The following is a 26,041-nucleotide window of genomic DNA, read 5'->3' as shown; positions in this document are numbered from 1 at the left end:
ATATTCACTAACTGAAATGCTGAAGGAATTAATAAATTCGGAACAAAAGCAGGAAACACGAATGGAATAACACAACACAATCTGAACATAGAATTAGTAGTTACATATCACTGATACATAAAACAATCTTGTCATGTTTACTTCAAGTAACAAAGTCACTTTGTCGTCACTCGTCACTTTACTTGTTCGCTACTGCACTGCTTAATATTTTTAGACTTTTTTAATATTTAAATTTTTTAACTCTAACTTTATTCTCTTGTTTTATACTAACCCATAGCCTCATTCTACTAACCCATTGCATTATCATCTCATTTTACTTTATTTTATTACTTGTGCACTGCTGTCTTGTTACACTGTCTACTGTCACGCACCAACCGCCAAGACAAATTCCTTGTATGTTTGACATATTTTGGCAATAAATGTTTCCTGATTCAGTTATTTCTAGGTCTTTTGTTACAAAACGGTTCACCTTTCTTCTCTCCTTTTCATAAATATCTTAGTATATCCCTTTAAATAAACCAGTTACTTCAAGATACCTATAATTCCCCTAACTCAAGTGACGTTTCTCCCATTTCTAATTGTAATTGTTTCAACAACCCCTGTATATAGTCTAAAACAAAAGGTTGTTTAATATTGTCTGACCTTTACGACACACCCAGAATCCAGCGCATATCTACCAGACATCAGCGGTAGAAAACCACACACCGTACATGAGCGTAAAAACACACGCACACACATTTATCAACGTGAACCGCGGTGATTTAATTGGTCGGTGTCACGTGTCTGTCACGTGACACGGCTGTCGGGGCCCTAGCAGCGTACACAGCAGCAGGCTGCGGGCAGAGGAAGAAGCAGTAACAGAGGTAAGCCCGTCTGCGTCTTTCCGACGATGTCGGCTACAATACTGCTATCAACTCCCCCACACCCCACTATGTCAACAAGGTCACCGACCTTTACGTGTGTGTGTGTGGGGGATAACATGGGTGCTGATATTTCAACAACGTCGGGATAAATAGTCGGCTAACATGCTAGCTGTAGCCCGCTAGCGATCAGTGGCAGCGGCGGATGGACGGAGCCAGTCTCCGCCGATGGTTGTTCTCGTTCGGCTAGCTGGTGGGTTAGCTATAGCTGTTGGCTATTCTTTGTAGCGGTAGACAACACAGACAGCTGGTTGATGTTGACTGGATTCCCGATCATCTGGGCTAGCTCGATTCGACTTGCCACACAAAGACGATGGCAAGCTATTACATTCTAACTGGGGAGATTAATGCCGCTGCTGACATGTTTTGATCTATGCAGCCCACACAGTTCTATTTTCTTGATTCAACATCCAGAATCTAGCTATCTGTTGCTAGCAGGCGGCTCTTGGTGATGGTTGTTAGGTTTTTTTTTTTGGCTTCATCATCTGGCTTCAATAGTACTTTCAATATTATAACGATATTGCCAATGAGTCTTTAAAATAAAATAGGCAAGTCAAACTACACTTTAGCTGTAACATATACTGTACTGCCACCTGTTTTAGTTTTTTTTGTTTTAACATAATATATGTCCTCATTGCGACAGTTGACGACATCCACCGGGTCTAATTTTATTGGCGGATAGCAAATCGCGGTCTGCGTGTCCGTCGGAACTCGTTGGATTTATTTTCGTAATTGTTTCTGTGTCTCGTTGTTGTTTTCCTCGTCCCTCTTTTTACTATATTGAAACGCTTTTATCCTATTTTACTGTCACTTTGGTTCACCAGTGCTATCCTCATCGAATTGGACCTACAATGACACATTGCTCTCTTGAATAAATCGGTTGTTTAATATCCTTCCGCCGAGGAGTAATCGTACTAAAGTCATCGCTGCACGAGTAACGGAAATTGATAGTTAATTTTAGGTGAACGCATTAATATTTGACGTTAAATTAACTGTGGTGGGTGCACCGTTCACACCCTCTTTTTAAACAGTCTTAATTAAATCATTCAAACTGTAAAAATGTTGTACTACTTGTTAATTTTCTGTGTAATAATGACCTTATTTATTTGTTTTTTATTTTTTGGTAAGCAGCGGTCCTCCATGGGATCACCGAGGCGGCTTGTAAAGACAGATTGTCTGAGGTGATGACGTTACCGGGAGAAGCGGCCCTCCTGCGGGCTGACAGCTGATGGAGTCCCTGCTCCTCCTCTCACACACTGCCGGGGTCGCATGAGGAGGACGAACACGGAGCCCTGAAATGACACACTGAACTCGACTGAAACGTTACCTACACCAACTGGAACTTCATTTTTTTTTTTTTTTTTGTTGATCGCATTCCTGGGGTCTGGAAGTCTGGAATCTGCCACAGCGAGTCTTTAAATAATCATCCTCATCTGTTGCCTTGTCATTTTAAACACCGCCAACAAGGCCGCTCACTGATCAGACGCGTCACAATGACTTGAACGAGTGCCTTTTCGCTGTGCATGCAGCCCAATACAGCTGCGCTGAAGTCCACAGCCGCGTGACCTCCTCTGTACCTTTTTGGGAAGTGTTCCCTTATCACCGTATAAACCGTTACTGTAAATAACCCGAGACTGCCGAGGGGAAAACGCAAGTACTATGCACCGTTGTCGCCGTCTCACATCCGACACCGAACCGGTAATTTAAGCGGAGGACAGGCGCTCATAGCAGTACCGACCCCTCCGGAAGAACCGCCGACATCCCTCCCAGGGTATATTTTGCATTTTTCATCTAGGGGCTTCAAGGAGAGCTACAGGGATGTTCGCCGCCGTGGAGCATGGCCCGGTCCTCTGCAGCGACTCCAACATCCTGTGCTTGTCCTGGAAGGGCCGTGTGCCAAAGAGCGAGAAGGAGAAGCCGGTGTGCAGGAAACGCTACTACGAGGAGGGCTGGCTGGCCACCGGCAACGGTCGAGGAGTCGTCGGGGTCACGTTCACGTCCAGCCACTGCAGACGGGACCGGCCGACCCCGCAGAGGGTCAACTTCAACCTCAGAGGACACAACAGCGAGGTGAGTGTTCCTGGGGAAACGCCTATCAGGTCATTCCTGCTTTATTAAATATTGTGTCAGCGGTGAAGGACAAGCAAAAAAACATTGTGAAAGTTATGACTTAAATTATAAAATTAAGTGGTGATCATATTTTGTCTTTGTAACCCAGAGTTCCCCCCCCAACTAGCGCACTGAGGCTATTCGCTCTATCATTGGAGAGATCCGATGAGTAGGTCACCCACCCACCATCTATATGAATGTACCCGCCGGTGTAACGGGTGCTGGCACAAGTAGATCGCAAACAGGTTGCGTTTTCCTCTCTCAGTGAGTAGCTGTTGGTCAGATGGAGCAAGGTGCTGTGTCAGCGCTCCATACGGCAGCGGAGGGGAGAGTGGATGAATCCCTACAGAGAAGGACTGAAGCGCAGCAGAAATGTCATTTAACTCTGCCCACTTGAATGTGGTCCAAGTCCTAAAAATTCCTTTTTATTATTTGGTGCATGCTGTTTAGACAACTATTCCTTTCATTTATGCACTTATCCGGAGGCTTTTCTCATCAAACACACATGCTAGTGATAGAAAATTGCACATTGCCCTCAGCACAGCACCATTAATGAAAGTAGTAATGTCCTCTCCATTCCCACTCTATATTTGATATGAAGCAATAAATAAATGCTTTGGGGAATGCAAAATCCATGACTCGTCCACCCTATGCATAATTTGGGCTTTCTGACAGTGCTGGAAATCACACTGCCTAATGAATTTTGTCAAGCTATGACCAATCCCCCCCGCTGCAGAGCGCGGTATATAGTCTGCAGTTCTTTCTGCGGTATTGGAATTGTTTTTTAACACGCAAGATATCTCCTCAAACCAACATTTCCTATGTTGGTAACCTTTCATCGTGCCCTTTAAACGTCAGCACTGTCATCGATCCCTTATAGTCGCCGGTGACAAGTGTCCTTTAGGTAAATAAGCTCAGGTCGTGTTATGTATGACTACACACACAAATGCTACATGAATTCCCGCCGTACGAGTCCAGTGCTGCCAAGATCAATACTCACGGCAACATCCTTCATTTTGGCCTTTAGTCCTGTTGATGCACAGATCAGAGTGTCCTGCGATTATTTTAATGGAAAGGAGTGTCTGAATGTGTCTTTTGGACCCGGCCCAATACATTGAATGTAGTAAAGTACAGGGCGGATCTCAAGCCGTCACACATAATTACCGTGTTCCCGTAGAGCGTTGCGCTGCCTGTCCTGCGATAACATTTAAAAAAAAAAAAAATTTCACTTGTGGTCCACCCAGTCTGCACCCATTTCACCGGAAGATAAAAGCATTACGTTTCCAGGTTAAACTCAGCGGTTGTCTTGTTGTAGCGCCCGTTCCTGAGACGCCACAAGAAATCGTCCAGATAATTAAAAGGTATTTCAGGTCGAAGGCCAGTAACGTATCTGTGATTGTTGTTCTCTGCTTTCTAATTCCCCTTCAGCCGGGGTGAGAGAGATACTAACGTAACTGCTTCAAAAAGGGAGCAATGTGTGTGTTTGGTGACGTGCTGTTTTGTTTGGTCTCCCACATCTTTCCACAGTGGGTGTCAGGAGAAAACTGCTTTCTATTCAATGGTTAATTTCTCTTCAGTGAGACTGGGTGCAGAAGTGCTTGGACTAAATCAGGCAACTGATTATTCTTATTAACTTCCTCATTGCTTAATCTGAGGTCTTTCAAATAGAAATCACATGTCTCATGACCCAATATGGCGACTTCAAAACGCCCTCTGATCAGCAGTCCACAACCCGCCACTATTCATTTAACAATGATGCAGAAAAACGCCTAATTTCTCTGTTTAACATTGTTGCTTTGGTTGTTTTGAAGTGATTCAAGCTGATTGATCATCTGGTTGATTTTGAATGACGTTTTGTTGTGAAGGTTTTGTTCAGATTATACCTGCCGCAACACAAACTAACATTTATTTATTCTTAGACTAAAAATAAATCGACCAGACAAATGAAGGTTCTACTGAAAGATGTATCCTCAAATATCCTGCAACTATTTTTATAACGTTTTCTAAGCCGAGCTTCTGACCTTTTTTAGCAGCCGCTGTGTCTTTTGCATTAAACTGAAAATATAATAGAAAAATAGATGAAAGTTTCACGTCTCTCTAAATGACTACACTTGTGATGTTGTGGCGTTATCCCTCTGGGACGTGCATCAGAATAGATCAACGCCTCTTTTGACAGTCCCAGGGCTTCTTTTTTTTTCCCTCTCCCCGTTTATAGTGCTTACAGAAGCTGAACAGACGGAGCAGACAGTCACTATGAGTCCGTTCTGTCTCCTCAGGAGCTGAACATCCGAGACAGGCTCGACAATGACTGTCAGCGTGTTGACAAGGAAATAGCGGCCGCGACATAAAGTTTGAGCAAATTGTCTGTCAGAATCCCATCAACTGCCAGCTGTGCCATTGGTCCTACGGTGCAATCAAATGTGCGTTGATAGTTAAAGGAAGTCCTTAATTTCCAATGAAAATATCCACTTAATGTTGTCACAAGTCTTCAGTGTAATGTAATCGTGTTGATGAATTGTTGAGGCTAACGCAGTTTTTCTGGTGATGCGTGATGAGTTTTGAGTGTCTGCTGGAACTGTTGAGAACATGCGATCATACACCCCTTCGCTGCCATTCCCATGAGTCTTAGTGGTGGATTATTGTCCTGCCTGTTTGTGTTCTCCCTTTGAAGCCAGATCCCGGTTATTTGTTCAGGCAGAGAAGGACTAATTGTCTAAGGCACCAATCCAAAAGAGACGTGTAACCCCAGGGCACTAGCTCAGGATTACACCGTCACCATGTTGCTCCTTCTCCCAGCGCAGCTTCTTTCGGTTGTTGTTGTTGTTGTTGTTCTCTGAAACTGTAACTTTCAAACTCTACTAATAAGGCTGTTGATCATCATGCATCTGAGGGAAGGAATCGCTCTCTTGGTGTTTGTGTCCAAACTGCTCCGGTTTCCATTTGGAAGCGCGTATGTCTCGCCCCGTTTACACAGAGCTTCCACAATACGCCGCAGCTCCCCGTTGTGCTGGAGGGGGACTTGTGGGCGTACGTCCACATGAAGGACTGTGGAGTCATGTGCCGGTTGCCTGAACCCACCAAGTGCTGCGCCAGCACCTCAACGTTGGACTTGAGGTGCGGTCCGCTGTGGACGACCACCTTGTCTCCACCATCTTTATAGACCTTACGGTCGGACGTTACACTCGGCAGCAATTCGACCAGGCAAAGAAATCTCTCGTCCCTCTTTGGGCAGTTGTCTGCAACTAAACTAACTGCAATGTGTGGAAAGTCTACCCCTCCACCCCCCCTCCTCATCGTCACCTATGTCCACACACTTTTTTTCTTATCTGAAGCTCGCTCCCTTGTCTTTTCACACTGCCTAATTAGTTCCTCCCTCAGTCCTGCTCCTTCCTTCCCTCCATCATCATCTCCTGCGCCATCCCACCCGCTCCTTCCTTTTGGGGCCCTTTCTGCTGCTCTCTCCTGGCATCTTGACATTAGAAGCCCCGCTCGGGGCCGAGGAGAACGCGACACACTCGGCGCATTAAAAGGGCCTCACCAAATGGGCTTAGCGGAAATGGCTTTAGTGTGCTAATCCATCCTTGGAGAAGTTGTAGAGCGTAACACTTCGGCTCGGCTGCTTCCTCGGATCCAGGCGGGCTTGTCTGCTCGCTGGAAGCTTCTTCAGAGAGCGACAGCGTGGCGCGTAACTGTGCACATTTCTCTCTCTCAAGTTTGAAGTGTTTTTCTACAAATGACTCAGTCTAGAAACGCATCGAAGGAAAGTAGAATTGTGACGAATCACGCGATTTTTAAAGCATCTAACTGCGCATCACTGCGTCCACCTCCAACACCCAGAGCCTTGGCTCTGTTGCCCGCTGCTACTTTTTCTTGGGCGTTTCACCATTCGCACGCAGTGATAACCAATGTAATTGCTATTATCGGTTATTGGCTACTCATAAACCTTTCAGATTCAACCTCCACTGAAGGTCCCGTCCTGCCGCCCTTTCCTTTACGCTGCAAATCACTGCCGCCCGTTCTGGCTTCCTTGCTTTTGTATCCGCACAACGCAGCGCTTCTTTAATTAGGTTTTGCGTCTGATTTAATATCATGCCAGAACCAGATTCAGAGGGGACGCTGTTTATGGAGAGAAAGGGACCATCTTCTCCTTCTTGCTAGCACTGCATCTGATTTTATTGTTCCCTTGTTGGTCAATCATTCTTTAATCAATAGTCAAGCAAGGATGTTTTTGAAAAATAAATAAATAAATATGTTTCAGATTTGTTTTTAAAATTCTGTTTTACTGATCTTATTCTGGTTACAAACCTTGCTTTACTTATTGTAGTGCACGTGTGCCGCATGTGGAGTGTTGTCGAGCAGTTCGCAATGTCATATATTAAGAATTCGCGTGCATAGACTGGAGCAAAACAAACAATGTTAAGCTTTACTTGTGCTCCCATACAACCAGTCCAGCCACTTCATTCATAAGCACCCTACAACAAAAAAGTAAAACTCCTTGGCGTTCGGGGGACGAGTGCCACCGTGGACCCAACTGTGCTCACGACTGCACCACTGTGCCGCTGCACTGTCACCGTGTCCTCTCACTTCTGCTGACTCCAATGTAACCCAAAGCTCTCCCTTGATTTGATTTGGTGTGTTCAGTTAGCTTGCTGGGGTCAGCTCGCTCCCAGTCGGAGGCCGGGGCTGCAGTGGCAACAACGAGGCACGTTCTGCGGGAGTGAAGCCGCTGCCAACTTCCCAAGGAGAAGTTGGCTATGGTCACTGCTGTGGCCAAAGGTGCGGTATTAAAGGGCTCCTACACATGTAGTCCCGTCGTCTATTGTTTGCGTTGGTTTGCCCGGCTTACAGCATGTGACTTTAGCACCAGAGTGCAACTTTCTTGGTAGATTCAGATTTAATTTTTTTACATAATCGTCTCGTTTTTAGCCAATCAATTGGTGAATCTTTCTGCTTTTAAAATTTTTTTTTTTTAGTCTAGCTGTATTCTTAAAATGTCCCAGTTGTGTATCTAATTCCTAATTCCAAGGTGCCTCGACTGGGTTCCTGCGGACACAGGCATTAATCAACTGCTGCACAGCGCGTCATTTTTGTCTGTTCTTTGACCGCGCTGCAATGAGATGAGGGTCCACGCTGTGTGTGTTCGTATGTGTGGGGGAGCCTGCCCTGCCGTTGATCCCTCTGGTTTCCTCGCTGTCCACATGACGTCTGATCACCCAGATTGCTGCGTCACAGCGAGGTGCTCAGCTGTCTCCTCGCGGGATGCCTGACCAGCTCACACTAATCACCACGCTGAGCCGAATTTACGTACGCGCCCTCGCACACATGCACGTTTTTATTTTGGCCCTTCTGTGGCAGTTCATGCACAGTGTGAAGAATGATGTTAGCCTTATGCAACCTGGCGCTCCTACCTAATCTCAAACCTCTTGTATACACAAGCTGGAGCTGCCTTAGGTTGTATAATGCCATCTGGAAAAAATCCGTTGTGCTCAGCAGAGGTTACAGACCGCGAGCGAGCGGAGTAGCACCACTGATTTGTATTCCCCCGAAATGAGATCTGTGAGCATGACAATACCACCGCTGAGGCTTGTCGACTTCATGCCCACCAAACGCTGCGAGCCGCGTTAAGTGACTGCTGTGGCTGATTGACGGCAGGCCGTTTGTGACGGTCCGTGATTATGGTCTGCTCAGTCAGAGGGAAATTGCCGCAGACCTGCAACAGGCCAGGTCTCATTGTGTCCTCTCTCCTGCATCTGAGGCACATCTACGGATGCAACATTAGGATTTATACCGCTGGGATCGGGAGTGAATAAACAGTAAATCTGGCTCACAGGACACCTTACTGCTGAGGGAGCAGGGCCCGGAGAGCGATGAGTCCTACTGTTTGCTCATTACGCTTGAGGGCTGCACATGGTGTATTCATATAAACATGTTTGTGTCAGACGGATCACGTCGAGTCCACCTAGGATAACCCTGTCTTCTATCACTTCAGACATACATAAGGCAATGGCTGTTGGGAACTGTCGAGGAACCCGGCAGAATAGATGTGATCGTTAACGGGAGTTACCGCTGCTAATAATATAATGGAGACATCTTCTGCTCAAAAATGTTCAAATCATTTGTGTTTTACCCGGTTTAAATGTCCTTTATCGAAGCATTCCTTGTGTACATGGCAATTAAAAATGGTACGGTCCACACATTCCCCTGATCTATCATCTGCAGGTAGAAATTGACCCACTTCACCCTCGGATTTCATCAAGAAACAGCATATTACACTAGTTGAAGTTGGATTAAACTAGATTTTACGACAGTCACGAATGCATCAAGAATCAGCATATCGTGACTAAGCTCCGAAGGGAAAGACGCCCAGCCTGAACGTGACAGCGATCCCCCAACTCATTGGCACAAATTAAAATGCTTCCACAGTAGTAAAAAAAAAAAAGTTTGTGTCTCTTCATTAAAACTGCGGTAGAAGAAGTTTCTATATAACTCGCCACTTAAAATTATATTAAGGCTTAAAATTGGGCAAATTGAAGTTGTGGCAGATTTGTGTGCCGTCGCAGGTGGCCAGCTGCTAGCAGCCCACGCTGCTGCGTCACCCCGGTTAGCCACACGTTAGGCTACGTGGGCACTGCCAAGATGGCGACCGCCGGAACCACCCACTTTAAGCTTCACAAAGGACGTCTCTGAGACTTTGTCCATCTTTGACCGTGGTAAAAAGAAACGATGGTTGTGTATATAGAAGTTTGGTTATTGGCTACTCATTCAAATTAATATTCAACTATTCAAACTTATTGCCAGAACGTTTCATTCAAATCCTGAGCAGTTTTTGTATGTGGAATGAGACCTTTGGTAGAGCCCTGGTGTGATGCTGTGCTGCTGCAAAAAGAGCCGCTGAATGAGATTACTCTGATCTGCATGCATGGGAATAAACCACTAAATATGATAGATGTGTGTGTTCCTCCTGTCTGTGTCCTCATTTCAAGCCACAACAATGTCTGTTATAAATTTCTCTTTCTTCGGGTTTCAAAGTCAAACTACTTGTAACCGGAACAGATCGGCAGACGTGCCGCGGGCACATTGGTTAGTTATGTTTTCGTCAAACTTCTGGAACTTTCTCTTCTTGGACCAACAAGAACAAAACTAAAATGTGTGATTATTAATTATTAACACTTAGTCCCATCTGCCCGTGCTCCAGTTGAACGTTTGTCGGGTGGGGATGGTGCTGGTGTTGTTAGGGGGGGAGGGGGAAGAGCAAGACCGTGCAGGCTTATCCAACTCTCAGGCTCTGATCTCTCGCACTCAAGGGGCATAAGCCCCAGTAAAAGCTTCCCCGTGTTGTGTGTTTGGACGTGCACAGCCCACGTGCTTCACTCGGCAAGAGCACAGCCGCGCTCTCTCTCTCGTTGGGATTATTCTGCTGGGAATAGGCTGAGTCACGCTATGGAGGACCAGGCACACAGGGAGAGGTGGCTGGATGGAGATTGTAATGGGTACCTTTGGGGATGGATGATGCTGGCTGAGAAAGATTATGGACGGTTTGTACTTTTATACTGTTCTCTACCAGTGATCCAAACTTCTTCTTCTCGCCTGTCTGTATCTGCTGGGCTGGCACAAAAAGTCCCGTATCTGTCACTAGTGTTAGAAGGTGATTCTTTTTATTTTTTTATCTTGACCAACTAAGTGCTTTATATAAAAGTCCGCTAGTGACGTTGTGCCTGAAGGATGCACAACATCAATATTAAGTCCCGAACAACACTCAGGAATGTTATAAATGTGGTATGGTGGCTCAACAACATAATTCAATCTCCTTGTTTGTATTACTCATATATAAATGTATAAGAAGCTCAACCTCATTTTAAAAAAGTTGCAAAGGAACTTTTTAAAAATGAGGTTGACCCACTTTGTGATTATATTTGTATCTGGTTCAATGCTAAATTTAGCTCTTTGAAATGTGGGAACTTGGTTTTTGCTTTGTGGATTTGAGGCGTTTCAGCTGACATGTCAGTTTAGTGTGACTCATTGAGTTTGCCGGCCGCAGTTCAGTTTTAATCAAGGGGCCCTCTGACGAGACACTGTTGTTGATCAACTCCCATTATCTAGTTAAAGCGGCAAAGCGGTGTCAACGGAAGGCCACCCAAACTTCAATGAATTCAGTTTCATATCTCTCACAGAGACAACGGCTGTCGTAATGACAAGACAATCTCCTTTATCGTTGTTTGTCCCTTTTTTTTTTTTTTCTTCCCGTTTTTATTTGTATGTGTCTTCAAGGTGGTCTTGGTGCGATGGAATGAGCCCTTCCAGAAGCTGGCTACCTGTGATACAGACGGAGGGATCTTTGTTTGGATCCAGTATGAAGGCCGCTGGTCCGTGGAGCTGGTCAATGACCGTGGAGCCCAGGTAAAATACGTGTTTTTGCTTTGGCATGGAATTAGGACTTGGCGATCTGCCTTATAGATAATATGTCAATGTTTTTAGGCCGGTTGCTTAGAACAATGTACAACTCTAAATATCTAATATTTTCAACTCAATACTCTACTGTTTGAGTTTGAGATTTGATATTTTGACTGACTCCGTTGGAGAGCCGGTTACCCTGCAATCAGATGTGTAATTAGTACAGACACAATAATGTAACAAAAAGAAAAACAAGTATTAGCAATGACAAACATTCAAACAGAAAAGGACCTTGTAAGGAGGAATTGCTTCATTCTTCCACATTTCTACCATACTGCTACTGATTGAGTGATTTGCCTCAAACATGGAAAGAACCACGCAGACATTCCACTTGCTAAATTTTGATGATAACTACCAAGCGAGGTACAAATGGTAGGCAATCAATCACTGTCATCTGTTGAGCTGAGTGTGACGAGCAAACGGCTTGTAGGGTTTAAAATGGTATCTTTTCCCCTGCGGGTAAAGATTTAATTTCCCACAAGTATATTCATTTACACTGACATTAGCAGAGTGTTAATTTCAGTTAAGCGAGACCAAGTCTGCACTAACGGTCTGCAGGAGGCCTTTTTTATAATGCTCTATTCTGACATCCCTGGTCACATTACTGGGGGTGAAACTGGTGACGATGTAAATACCATTGTTTGTCACTTCTTGAGGCGGTGTTGCTCTAAACATCTCAAGCTTTTTAAATTATCCTTTTTGACTGCATTACACTAAAACACTATAAACATGCGTTTCACCATCATTACATTTTATCAAATGATCAGTTTGTGGGGGAGTTTGTGTGAATTATCAATAACCGTTTTACTTGCTTAATGTATTGATGAATTGAGTAATCATTTCAGTTTTTAAATTAAATGGAAGTTCACAATGACATCATCAGAAGCTCATGATGTTGCAGCCAATATTTTAGAAAAGTGGGATTTGTCATATAACTATTAGCGATGCATTCTGATAATCCAGCTGGTGTCTCATCCTCCATCGATTCCCTCTGAACTGATGTGTCTGGTGCTCTGTAGGTGAGTGACTTCACGTGGTCCCACGATGGCACCCAGGCGCTCATCTCTTACCGGGATGGCTTCGTGCTGGTGGGATCAGTCAGCGGGCAAAGGCACTGGTCCTCCGAGATCAACCTCGAAAGCCAGATCACATGTGGTATCTGGACCCCCGATGACCAGCAGGTAACGCACACAGATCCCACAGGGAGTGACGGGTAAAATGTTTCTGCCCGGCTGTATGCCAGCCTCTGAATGCTGACGGACGTCAAAGTTTTAGGTTGTCATTTTCCACTTTTTGTATTTGGACTTGTCACTCAGATGGCAGAGACGGGCCCCGAGGGAGATAGTCTTTGAGTGACAGCAACTATTCTCAGTCTTGAATGTTTTGAGAAGCCCTGTATATGCTGTTGTCAGCTTAGGTTGGACATCATCAAACTTTCTGTCTCTGCCTTTGTTCATTGCCATCATCAGACGCTCATCACCTTCCTTCCCTGCACAACTAATTATCAAAGTTATTTTCCTTGTGATATGCATTTTTTTTGGTCTTTGCTCTGTCTATTTCTATGTGTGCCTGGCCCCCGTCTCAGTTAAATGTCTGTTGTTCTCTTTCTTGTTCTCCCTTATAACCCTTGAATGTTTTTCTCTAGGTGTTGTTTGGTACTGCAGATGGACAGGTGATAGTGATGGACTGCCATGGGCGCATGCTGGCCCACATTCTGCTGCATGAGTCGGATGGCATCGTCAGCATGTCCTGGAACTACCCCAATTTCCTGGTGGAGGACAGCAGTGAGAGCGACACGGACTCTGATGACTACTCCCCACCGCAAGGTAAGCGGCTTTGGGTCGGATTTGAGCGTTGTGGCTTCTTCAGGTACACACACAACAAACATGCCAGTGAGAAACTAGTTTAGTTAATCAGAGCTGTGGCCGTAAGGTGGTGGAAGGCTGAAGTAGTTCAGTTGTTTCACACGTAGTTCCCTCGGTGCAGATGTGGGACCATCTGTTAGCTTCGAACTGCTCCCACTGCTTTACCGCCATCTTTTACTGCTCTATTAACTCGTCCTCGCACTCTTAGTCCTTAGACAGCGGGAGAGATGTCCATAGTTGGGTGCACCAGGTGGGGAAACAAGTTATGGCTTGTAGGTCTGCATTATATAGCAAATAGCAGCCTCAGCCCTCTGGTATCCCATGAATATTTTATGCTCTGAAACACGTGCATGTGGACATTAGGGCTGTGCGGTATAAGTTTATCTGGTATACTGGTTAAAAATTTCCTTACGGTAATAATTTTTCACAACGTAACAAATGTGTCTCTTTGGCAGGCAGCAAAATATTTTGTCAGCTACTTGTCTTACCTGTATTGACATTGAGTCGTGGTTATAACTTTACAACAACAATTAATAACTCCCAACAAGCGCTCTTTAACAGGGTGAAACACCAAGACACAACAGTTGACATAAACTCTGCCTGGATTAAGTGCAAAAAAGCCGACAGTTTGAAGGACAGGATGTTATAATGAAGAGTCATTTGTGGTGCTGATCTCACAGTCGATGCATTAATTGGAGATTCAGTTTCCAGTGGTGAGGGAGAGACTCGAATGGAAGGTCGGTGCAGGGCAAGAGGTGGAGGAGGATTGCGCTGACGTTGCCACTCAACCTCCTGTTTGCTTTTGGTGCTGCAGGAGCTGTTGTCCTACAGGGGGGTAGTGCCATCTTTCTCATGCACACACATTGCACATGTCCTGGTCCGTTAATGGTCAGTGGGCCATAGAGTGGCAAATCGCTGGTTATTAAATGGCCATTTGCCAGTTTCTGAGGTGGGCCTCAGTAATATTTTGTATAGTTTTATTTCACAGAAAAATATTACTTACAGTAATGGACAAGCTCCTCCTGTCCTTGGTGTTTAAGGGTGGAGTTAAAAAATAATTGTATTTGGTTTTACTACCTCTTCCACAGAAGATTTATTCTAAATTTGTCCTTGATTAAATGATTTGCTGTTATCAGTAGGCCCTGATGTATTGCAATAGACTAATACTCTTTTGGGACTTTTCTTGCACTGGGACTCTATTGTAGTCCCATTCAGACACGCATGATCAGCTGTTATCTGCAGGTCACGTCAGCTTTTCTATTTGTGCCTTACGTGAAAACCGACGTATACAATGGTAGTAATTAAGAACAGTAAGCCTGGGTGGACATGGGGAGTTCACGGTACTTGAGCATAATTAGTCCCGGTTGCTTTGGCTGTATTGTTGAGGGTCTGTCCTCCTGCTGTGATATTTATCTTTTCACCTCTCACTTCCCCGCAGGCCACGTGGTAAAGCTGAAAACTGCTTGCCTTAGCTGGAACACTGATTATGCTCTAACTCACTAATTTAACTAGTCAATAGTGATTGATTGGCTCCGATAGAGATTATCTCTCAAGTCGAAAAACCTGACTGAGACACTACACCGCCTCTGCCTCCGCCTGCCAGATCTTTCTATTGTGATGTATGATGATGACCCATTATCACTGCACAGCACAACACACTGCGTTCACAGCAGCAGCATATATCTCATTTAGTGCAGAACCCTATTGTGAACTGGATACTAATTAGAAAGAATTAGTAACTGTATTGTGCCCAAAGTAGAAAAGCACCAGCTGGATAATCTTTATTTATGTTGATAATTTGGTACTTGTCTCTCGTACAGCAGCGCTCACCTAACGTCAGCAAACGCAACGGCCTTAAAATAAGCGCGTGCACGCACACACGCAGACAATATTTACAGCTTAGTCTTAAAATGCATGTTATTATCTCCTCCCCTATGAAATGCCTGGGAAAAGCCACATCGTATTTATTTAAATCCCTCGGTAATTCCATCAAATCTCCTTTTTTCTTGGTCAAACCAGCACTCCAAAATAAGGTGTTCACTTTACCCTCCAAAAAACAAAGAAGCAGCAATCCTCACCATTGAGAAGCTGAAACAGGGCCAGCAATTCATTAATTTCATGCCTGACTGTGGTTGTAATAAGTGACGTAACAACAATTTAAGACGTTCTCTGTATTTACAGGTATTACTGTGTACTTTAAGCTGTCGCACACCTCATTTGGTTGCTCCCACATTGCCTTGTTTTGTGTTTTACTTTTGTCTCGTGCCAGTGCGCAGCCAGAAACCACTGCTAACAGTCAGCTTCACTTCTGGAGACATCAGCCTGATGAACAACTATGACGACCTCTCTCCCATCCTCATCCGCACCGGTCTGAAAGGTGTGTGGGCTTCTCCGTGATAAAAAAACACCAAAGTGTTCCTGGAACTCCTCCTTCGTTTGAACATATTTACAAACAGTGTCTCAAGGGCTTTTGTGTTTTCTATGCTGTAGATGTGGTGGTCCAATGGTGCTCGCAGGGGGACCTCCTCGCAGTGGCGGGGATGGAGAAGACCCTCCTCTCCGCCGAGCCCTCCTGCCCTCCCACCACCAGGAACGCACTCGTTAAGTTCTACAACGTTGGGGGTGAACACATCTACACACTGGACACACCAGCACAGGTGATCAACTTTAACAGGGTCGACCGTGGATGACAATTGGCCTGAGTCACCGTACCGTTGTATGTATCGTATTTCCCTTCCTCCGCAGGATGAGGCTCGATGAGAGGCTAGTTTTCACTAGCTAGAACAAAAAGTTAACTGAGCCTCTTTTGTAAAGCGAGTAGATAAGAAATAGACTAACATAAAGTAACCGTTAACCAATCGATTCCCCTGCAGCGGCCGATCACCACGCTGTGCTGGGGTCACCGGGACTCTCGTCTGTTCTTGGCGTGTGGCTCGGCGCTCTACCTGGTGCGAGTGGAGCACCGCGTCTCCAACCTGCAGCTGCTCTGCCAGCAAAGCATCGCCACAGCGGTGAAGGAGGAAAAAGATGTCGCCAAGCTCACCATGCCTTTCCGCCTCTGCTCTTACGTCACAGCTGCTTTTGTGCCCACCATCAAGGTAACAAAGGGCAAACGTGGAATAAAAAGCAAACACGGAAAATGGATGTTTACTAAATTTACTTTTTGCACAGCATCGCTTTCACAGCCTTCTAAGACTAGAAATACTCTCCTTGCTTGAACTAAAACACAAACTCACCTTTTCTCTCAGCCCCCCATCCCTGAGCCCAACAACATGCGGGATTTTGTGAGCTACCCAACATCTGGAAACGAGCGTCTGCACTGTACAATGAAGCGTACGGAAGATAACCCGGAGGTGGGGGGACCCTGCTACACTCTTTACCTGGAGTATCTAGGAGGTCTGGTGCCTATCCTAAAAGGCCGTCGAATAAGTAAGCTGCGTCCAGAGTTTGTCATCATGGACCCCAAGACAGATGGGAAAACAGGTAAAACTGAGGTTCCTCCAATTTTGCAACTTCACCGAATAACAAACGAACACCACTTAATATGTTACCTGATTAGAATCTACTGAATAAACTAGATGTTCCCAACAGGGGCTTTTAGATACATACCACTGTATGTATCTTATCTACTTTTACTGTAACGATTCAAACAGAACTGCTAAATTTGGTCGTCCTCCTCCAGTACTCCTACAGTTATTTGAGTTTCTTGAGTTGGCACTCAGAGTGAGTATGTTTTAGTCACATAGGGCAGACTGGGCCAATGTTAATTAAAAACTCCTTAATGGGGGCTGTGATGGCCCCTGGGCTTCTCATAAATCAACCCGCACCCTGCCCACGCAGTGATAAATGAAGCCAGCCATGAAATGGTTCCAGCCCATTCACACTTTAATGCCCATCAAATAAATTAGCCTGACCTAAACTGGAGCAGCAGTGGTTCACAGATGAATGAGGAAAAAGTAAGATTTGATACAGCTGGGGTTTGAAGTGAATGGGTCTAAATGTTTATCTGTACAAACGGTTCAACATTGCTGCTGCCGTCATGTTTTGCTAGCAATTAGAAGGTGCCTGCCTCTTAAGTTGTTGGACTAAATTTCCTGCAATTCCAACTTAATTATAATATTTGCCAAATACTGCCATTTTGTGGAGCTCATATTTGTACTCCTGTCTTTCCACCCTGATTTAGTCCTCGCTATAATACACTTTGAAATGGCAACATTATGAACATTTTAGCCAGAATCAGAGTATAATCTTTTTGCATCAAGGTTGTGTAGGTTTGCAGCATCATCAAATAATGCCACGAGCAGATTTTTCCTTAAGACTTACACGTTTACAATCCATTTGCTCGAAACTCACTTCCTTCTTTCCATCGCCAATCTTGTTTTCTCTCCTCAGATGAGATGTACGGCAACAGTCTGATATCTGCCATGATTGACAGCTGTAACTGCTCAGACTCCAGTGACATTGAGCTGAGCGACGACTGGGTTGGCAAGAAATCTCCAAAGATATCCAGGGGTAGCAAATCCCCCAAACTGCCCAGGTAACCAGACAACTGGTGTGTGTGTACTGTATCGTGCCAGCTTTAACTACCTTTAACTACCAGCTTTATCTATATGAAACATATCAGCTAAAGTCCTCTGTGAAATGAGTAAGAGATTATATAGTTTGTTCCATACACTAATGCTTAAATCAAGTCAATGTTGGTTTCACATATTCATCAAACTTGAATCATCATTTTTTCAAAAAGAAATTCTAGAATTTAATTGCCCACATGATTTCCCCCAATTCTTCAGTGTTTATTTTGATGCTTCTGTTTCAACAGAGAACCAAGATGCATATGAAGATATTTAACCTATATCTATAATGGAATGTTTTTCACTTGTTTTGGTTCACTGCATGCCTAAACCTTCTTTTTGTATTTGCTACCTTCTCTGTAGAGACTTAGTTTGTCCCTTTACCAACAGGATCAACATTGATCCCAGAAAATCTCCCAAGCTATCCCGCACTACACAAGAGATATCCAGGTCGCCGCGGTTACCAATACGGAAACCCTCAATTGGTTCACCCAGTCTCACACGAAGGGAATTTCCTCTGGATGACATCACTCAGGTAAGATTCATGTTATTTGTTATGTTATTTACAGTCCTTTTAATAGAAATAATGACATCAGACACACTTGGTCGTCTGTTGGGAAGCCTCTGAGGGAAACTAGCTGTGGAATAGCCAGGTTGTTCAGGCATGGGGGCAGTATTTTGTTTAATGTTGATACGCTCACATATTTAATACTACAGAACATACAAAGCATATTTATTCGGCAGATTGGTTTGAAGGATTTCAGAGAAAATAATACGATAATCATTGATCCTGTGTTGCAGCAAAATTATCTTGCTCAGGTCACATCCAATATTTGGGGAACAAAGTTCAAGATTGTGGGACTTTCTACATTCTTGCCAACTAATCTTGGTGCAGGTATCAGATCAACAACTTCTCAATTAACATTTAACAGGAATTGAATTACTTCTCATTGCTTTTATTTGTATCAATCATACTCTTGTCTCTCTCCTCTCAGTCATTTATAAGACAAGCCTCCTCCATCTACAGCCCAGACAGATGACCATCTACCTGCCGGAAGTGCGTAAGATCTCCATGGACTACATCAATCTCCCTGTCTTCAGCCCCAACGTCTTCAGTGAGGATGAAGACGACCTACCTGTCACAGGCCCTGCTGGTGGCACGGATGACAACCCGCCCTGCACTGTCAACATACCCATCGCGCCCATCCACAGTCCCGCCCAGGCCATGTCCCCCGCCCAAAACATCGGTCTGGTCCAGTCACTTCTAGCCAATCAAAATGTTCAGCTGGATGTCCTTACAAATCCCACATCAACCTCAGCTGGTGCTGCTGCCGGTGGCTCAGACCAAAGCCAGGACACCACCCTGACCGCCCAGTACACAGTTCCCACCAGGTACTCCAGTCCTGGTCAGGTCATCTTCGGTGGACTTGAAATGGGTCGCCTAATGGTGGGGCCCCCACCTTCTCATCATTCTTCACAACAACAGCCGCAGCAACACCATCAACCGCAACAGCCGCAGCAACACCATCAACCGCAACAGCCGCAGCAACACCATCAACCGCAGCAGCCGCAGCAACACCATCAACCGCAGCAGCCGCAGCAACACCATCAACCGCAGCAGCCGCAGCAACACCATCAACCGCAGCAGCCGCAGCAACACCATCAACCGCAGCAGCCGCAGCAACACCATCAACCGCAGCAGCCGCAGCAACACCATCAACCGCAGCAGCCGCAGCAACACCATCAACCGCAGCAGCCGCAGCAACACCATCAACCGCAGCAGCCGCAGCAACACCATCAGCAACTGCAGCAACACCATCAACTACAGCAGCAGCCACCACAGCAACACCAATCACAACAGCAGCAGCCACCACAGCAACACCAATCACAACAGCAGCAGCAGCAGCAGCCACCACAGCAACACCATCAACAGCAGCATCACCACCACCAACTACAACACCAACAACACATTCAGCACCAGCACCAGCAGCTTCAGCAGCAACAACTCCAACAGCAGCAGCAGCAGATACTCCAGCACCAACACTTACAACAGCAGCAGCAGCTTCAGCAACAACACATACAGCAGCAGCTCCAACACATGCAGCAGCAGCATCAACATCAGCTTCAGCAGCACATACAACAGCAGCAGCAACTGCAACAGCAGCATCAACAAATTCAACAGCAACTGCAGCAACAAATACATCACCAACAGCAATCACAACAGCATCAGATTCAGCAACATCAACAGCACCACCATCAACTCCAGCAGCAGTTTCAGATTCAAATCCCCGTCCCCCCCATGTCGTCGGGACAGCTGTCAGGTGCAGCTGTGCACCAGCTTCCGCAGGGGGCGCTGCAGATACAGATCCCTCACCCCCCAACAGAATTGGCGGCCGAGAGGGCGGTGGGGGGTGAACAGGAGCACCTGCTAAAAATCAAAACCACTCGGTCGACACCACAAATGGCTGAGGGTGATACACTGGTGTTCAGTGCCCCTCTGGAGCTCAGCAAGATGAATCCCCCGCCCCCTTACCCTGGGACAGTGGCTGCCGCCGTGGCCGCTGCCGCTGCCGCTGCAGCAGCAACGTCGGCCTCGGCTGCAGCCTCCCATCCTGCATCTGGGTCAGGCGGGAGCGCCAACGGGACTTCTCCCCCTGGTGAGCTTTGTCTGAAGAAAGAGTTATCGCTTTATCCTTCAGGTCAGCAACTAGCGCAATACCCCACACCACTTGGATATGAGAGGATAACTACATTCGACAGCAGTGGGAATGTGGAGGAAGTCTGTCGTCCTCGGACGCGCCTCGTCTGCAATCAGAATGTCTACACACTGCAGGGACCTGGCAGCTCGGCCACTCTCAGGGTCACCTCCTCCTCCTCCGCCTCAGACAAGAAGATCCAGCTGCCCTACACCTCTGCAACACTCAACAGGCTCACTGCCCCTCGCTATTCCATACCCAGTGGAGATCCGCCCCCATACCCTGACGCGGCCAATCAGAACAGTGCTGTCGGCAGGAACCCCGGGCAGAGACTTGACAGCAGTCTGATCCATGCCACTCTCAGGAGGAACAGCCGAGAGGCCGCTCTCAAAGTTTCCCAGATGCTGGAGCCACCCAGACCATTGCCTCCAAAGGCTAAAAATAATAATAGTGCACTAGCAGCCTCCTTCCAGCAGAGGGTGCCAACAGCCTTATACACCTGCAGTCAGTGTAGCAGTGGATCTAGTATTGGAAGCACTGCCCCGGGGAGCACGAACGGAATAGCGGGAGGAACTATCATCAGACAGGATTTCCCTCCTGGGAATGGGGCGCCACACAGCACAGTTATTGTTCACTCCAACAGCACCACTCCTCTGGCCTCCCAGTCTTCTTACAGCCTTCTGAGCGCTCTTGAAGGTTCCTCAGCAGGAGGAGGAAATAACCGAGACAGAGGTGATTATGTTAATTCAGCATTCACTGAGGATGAAAGTCTGAACCAGTCACTGAGGAACCTGGCGCTCGTAGGCAATGACGCACCGGGAATGGTTGTCAAGCGGCCGCCTCCCTATCAGTGGGACCCGGCCGCCACAGAGGAGGTGTGGGTTCCGCAGGAACGGACCGCAGCGCTGAATCCCAATGGACATCCTGGACCCCACAAACCGCCCCCGCTTATTCTTAGCCCGCCTCAGCACTTGGATGTGTCCAGGCTGCCTTTTGTCCTTTCTCCAAAGTCGCCCACAAGCCCAAGTGCTGCGTCGTTTCAAGCTGCTGCAGCAGCGGCGGGCTACCAAATCTCACTCCAGTACCCTCCAACGACTGCCTACTCTGGAGCACAGCTGCAGCCCATACCAGGATCACCACGCCCCTGCTCCTCACCAAAGGAGATGGTGGCCCCTGTCCCCTTCCCACAACAGGATGTGACCCTTGTATTACCTCCTGGTTACCCGGCAAACCTTGCAAACCTGGCCTGTTGCCCGCTGCCACCCATGTATCCAGGAGGAAGTGCTTGTTCCGGTCTACCCATCCCCCCGATTTCCCTTCACACTCCTTGGGGTACTTACAATTCTTGCCCGCCTATGCCCAGTCCTGCAGTGCCACTACCGCCCAAAGCCTCCCACATGGCAGTAGACAAAGTAATTTTGCCGCCGACGCCTCCTCCCCCACCCGCACCGCCAGCAGAGCCGCAGAGCCACGAGGGATTACAAGAGGCCACGGCAGAGGCCGGGGAAGCTTTTCAGGAGGTGCTTTCCTTGACTGAGAGCCCTGTCCCACAGCGGTCCGACAAGTTTGGCAAGAAGAACCGCAAGCGGGTCGATGGGCGCGCAGAGGAGGCTAGCGTGCCACCTTTGGCCGAAGGGAGCAAGTTGAAGAAGGAGGGCCGAGCTTTAGGGGATTTCAACTCGCTCATCTCTAGTCCGCGGCTGGGAGGAAGGGACAAGAAGAAGGTCAAGGGACAGAAAGAGCAGCAGTTGAAGACCAAAAAGCTGAATAAAGCCACTGCCAATAGCGAGTTCCAGGACAGTTCAGAAAGTGAGCCGGAGCTGTTCATCAGTGGGGATGAGCTGCTCAATCAGTGCCAGAGCGGTAAGAAGGGCTGGAAGAGTAAGAGGAACTTGAGGGCCGCCAGTGAGCTTGACGAGATCAAGTGTCGAAAGGCCAACGAGAAGGAGGACCGAGGGCTGGGCAGCCAGGGTTTCGTGTACGTCATGGCCAACAAGCAGCCGCTGTGGAACGAGGCCACGCAGGTCTACCAGCTGGACTTTGGGGGGCGTGTCACGCAGGAGTCTGCCAAGAACTTTCAAATTGAGCTGGAGGGCAGACAGGTATGAGAGCTCTTGTTCAAGGAATATCTTCCACCGCATGTTATCTGTATATTAAATGACCATTACATATATTCAGCTGAGATGCTGCGTGCACAAGGATATGGTGATGAAAGTAGCTTCCACATTCTGTATTGACTTTTTTTTTTTTTTTTTTTTTTGCTTGTCCGTTTTTTCTTCACAGGTGATGCAGTTCGGCAGGATTGATGGCAACGCCTACATCCTGGACTTTCAGTATCCCTTCTCTGCTGTGCAGGCCTTTGCAGTGGCTTTAGCCAACGTCACCCAACGCCTCAAATGAGATGTCGCCTCCCTGTCCACCCTGAGTTATATCCGGGATTCTAACGCAATCTGTTGAAGGGACACAGTTGTTTCCTTTGGGATTCACTTTGATTTTGATGGGAAGGCTCCAATCAGCCCTGGTCATACAGAGGGGTACAATCACGCTGCACTACACAATGCTGCCACTAGAGTTGTTGCAATAAGCATTGGCTGCATTTGCCAAGGAAGCCCTCGGAATTGCTCCGTTCGGCAGTCCGTGGCACCTGGCAATGCATGTAGGGCCAAAGAGCTGAGTTTTGGTAATCGTCATGCAAAATAAATGCTGCTTTAGCTAGAAGAAGCTTTTAGACATGATAACCGATTGGTTGACTGAGGGAAGAATTGTCAAGGTGCAGCTTTCAAAAGAAGCCGCAGTAATACTTGAAAACCAAACTCTGGAGATCACCGCCGTGTTTTCCCTAGAGCGCACAGGTACTACTGGGCACTGAAATCCATTGCTGTACCAACTATAGTGAAACAGTTACCACTTTATTATACTGGTATTGCTTTTAGGATTTAATATAATTACTAAACATCGTGGAGGGTAGCACAGTCTTTGTTTTTTTTCCTCTGCCATTCCTTTTGTTACGGTCTGTCCATCTCGGTTGGAATTCAGGCTTAGATTCAGGAGCACTACTAAGAGGTCACGCATTTCACTGTAGTAAAATGTGAGTCAATTTTTAAAAAACGAGGGAGGTCAAGTAGTAAATGGAGATAAGTTGAACTGCAGTCTTTTCCATATATTTTCCTGTGACTTTGAAGGAAGAAGTGTTACTCCACGGATTTATTTATATGTACATGTTGTTCCTTATCTATTCAGAAATGATTTTTTTACATTATTGTCATTGTTAGGGTGTGAAGATTGTACACCACAATCAACATGGTTTTCAACTAGCCTGCTTTATTTGGGAGAACTGACTGAATTTGAATATTATTGCATAGTCTGGAGTGATTTAGGTGGAAGGGGTGTACTTAATAGCTTCGACTGATATCTCCTGCACTTGGTGAAATATCTACATACGGTGACACAGGCGCAAAAGAAGTCGCCATGCCCGGATTGATTAACTTCTCCTCTGGCATGAAGGGATTTGTCACCTGCTGTCACTTCTGTGAAGTGAGTGTGTAGTTGTGGGGGGTGGTATCGCTGTCCCTGCTCGTTGAGACCACACTAAACATTTAAGCAAGGTACAGGAAATATTTTTCTGTATTTCCCTTATGCCATTTCATACTCTTTTCAGAAGTCATGTAAATAAATATCAGTCATGTACATGTTGTAAAAAAGACTTGGGCGACTTTGACGGATGTCTGTTTACACCTGTCCTCACTGTGTATTGAGGTGTAATTTCAGGGGTGGAGTGACGCTGTAAAACCGTTTGTGTCAACTCCTACAACCACAAAAACAGGTCAACAGTGAAGCTGAGATCATTGTCGCTGAATATTTGAAATCAGAACTCCAATGAGGGATGAAGCTTGAAATCTGTTTATTTAGTAAGCGGACACTGAAATCTGAGAAGCTGTTTTTTCTTTTTTTCTATTTTTCAGGCAGCCGAGCCTTTATTTGTGCACAGAGACACCAAGCTGATAGGACTGTGGGGAAAGAGTAAATTAGTCACACTGCAATTATGTGATTGGTATAAAATGAAACCCATCTAAATAGGGCAGTTACATTAGGTCACTTTTAACCTTTGTGCCAAAATATGCATATGCTCAAATGTATAGTGGGGGGAGAAATGGGTCCAGAGGGAGACGTAATGCGATTCTTTATTTAAAGAAATGCTATCACTTTGGACCAGCTCTGCTTTGGTCTTTGAATTGAGATAATGCAACTTTTTTTGCGTGATCTCTGTATCACAAGATGCATGTCTGTCAGAGGGGCGTTATAGGGATGTGGATTGAAAATAAGAATTTCAAAAAGTCTCGTATGACACTTAAAAAAAAGAAGAAAAAAAAAGAAAGTGAGCATGTCATGAAGAAAATCTTTTTGTGTTAGTGTTTGTGCAATAATTTTCTTTGAGGAAAAAAAATCCTTCATCAATTTTGACCAGTTTGATGCCATTTTTGAGTTCAGCCTCTCAGTTGCTGATCTGTACATTTTATTTATGAGATTATTTCCTGAAGGAGATATAGTATCTATATATACTGTATATTGTGGAGTTTTCTGAGCATTTCTTTGTGTTGATAAAATTTGTGTAGCTTAAATGGTGAGACGGGAACATGGGGTTCGGTTGGGATGGGGGCAAATTTTCTGTGTTCTGTGAAGTTTGCATTGGATGGAAAAGATGTGAATGAGTAAGTGCCCAGTTTAGTGTAGTTTGTAGACTAGTTATGTAAAGTGTAACTGTCAAGTTAAGGTGTGTTTGTATTCAACTGTGCAGTCTACCAATCCCATCAGTGTTAAATCTATTATATTTAAGTGTGTGTGTGGTCATGGCTTCTTACACATACACACACATACATAAACATTCACGTTAATTCACAAGTCTAAGCCACCGAGTTCATGTTAAGAATTGCCTGTGGACTTAAACTAAGGATTCACTTCAAACTGATTTCATGAGATGACCTGTTTGTAGATAATGTAGGATTCAGCTTTTCTTTAGAAAAGGTATGTGCTTTGTATTTATAGATGTAGACTTAAATGACAAAAACACTTGAAAAGAGTCTGATTCGGTGACTGAACGTTTATAGTGAATGGATAGTAAGGCATGCCATGTAAATTATTTTATAATTGTATATGTCACGCATCTTTTGAATAAAATGTCATTGTTTTCTGAAAAATGTCTTGTTTCTCAAACAGATCAGTTTATTGTTGGATTGACAGATGCATTGTTCAAACCCAGCTATTGGACTGAAGTAAGGTTTACACAAAGTGGTTCTATTGTATAAAAAAGCAAATATTATGCCTTCACAAAAAGAGGTCTACATTGCTTGGAAGATCAAACAGTGTGGTGATGGTGCTCTTTGATAGGGACACTAAAAGGTAGAGGCACTATTCTGGCAAAGTCTAAACAT

At 45.7% G+C, this 26,041-nt stretch overlaps 1 protein-coding gene across 2 annotated transcripts; it reads left to right on the top strand.

Annotated features, from left to right (window-relative positions):
* The first annotated feature begins 699 nt into the window (after positions 1-699).
* On the top strand, positions 700-25,807 carry tulp4a (TUB like protein 4a). Of its 2 annotated transcripts, none has more exons than XM_040161369.2 (14): positions 700-863; positions 2,052-2,990; positions 11,298-11,426; positions 12,500-12,661; positions 13,126-13,306; positions 15,615-15,722; positions 15,836-16,002; positions 16,219-16,443; positions 16,594-16,828; positions 17,738-17,882; positions 18,307-18,451; positions 18,718-18,811; positions 18,912-22,714; positions 22,896-25,807. In XM_040161369.2, the coding sequence occupies exons 2-14, from the start codon at positions 2,739-2,741 to the stop codon at positions 23,010-23,012; spliced, it is 5,763 nt and encodes a 1,920-aa protein (XP_040017303.2). In that variant the 5' UTR covers positions 700-863; positions 2,052-2,738; the 3' UTR covers positions 23,013-25,807. The 2 variants fall into 2 exon arrangements, with proteins under 2 accessions (XP_040017303.2, XP_040017302.2); XM_040161368.2 differs by having other exon boundaries at positions 18,280-18,451.
* The last annotated feature ends 234 nt before the right edge of the window (positions 25,808-26,041 follow it).

This window comes from Gasterosteus aculeatus, chromosome 18 (assembly GCF_964276395.1).
Source record: "Gasterosteus aculeatus chromosome 18, fGasAcu3.hap1.1, whole genome shotgun sequence".
Classification (NCBI taxonomy): Eukaryota; Metazoa; Chordata; class Actinopteri; order Perciformes; family Gasterosteidae; genus Gasterosteus; species Gasterosteus aculeatus.
This window is presented reverse-complemented; position numbering and strand designations above follow the sequence as displayed.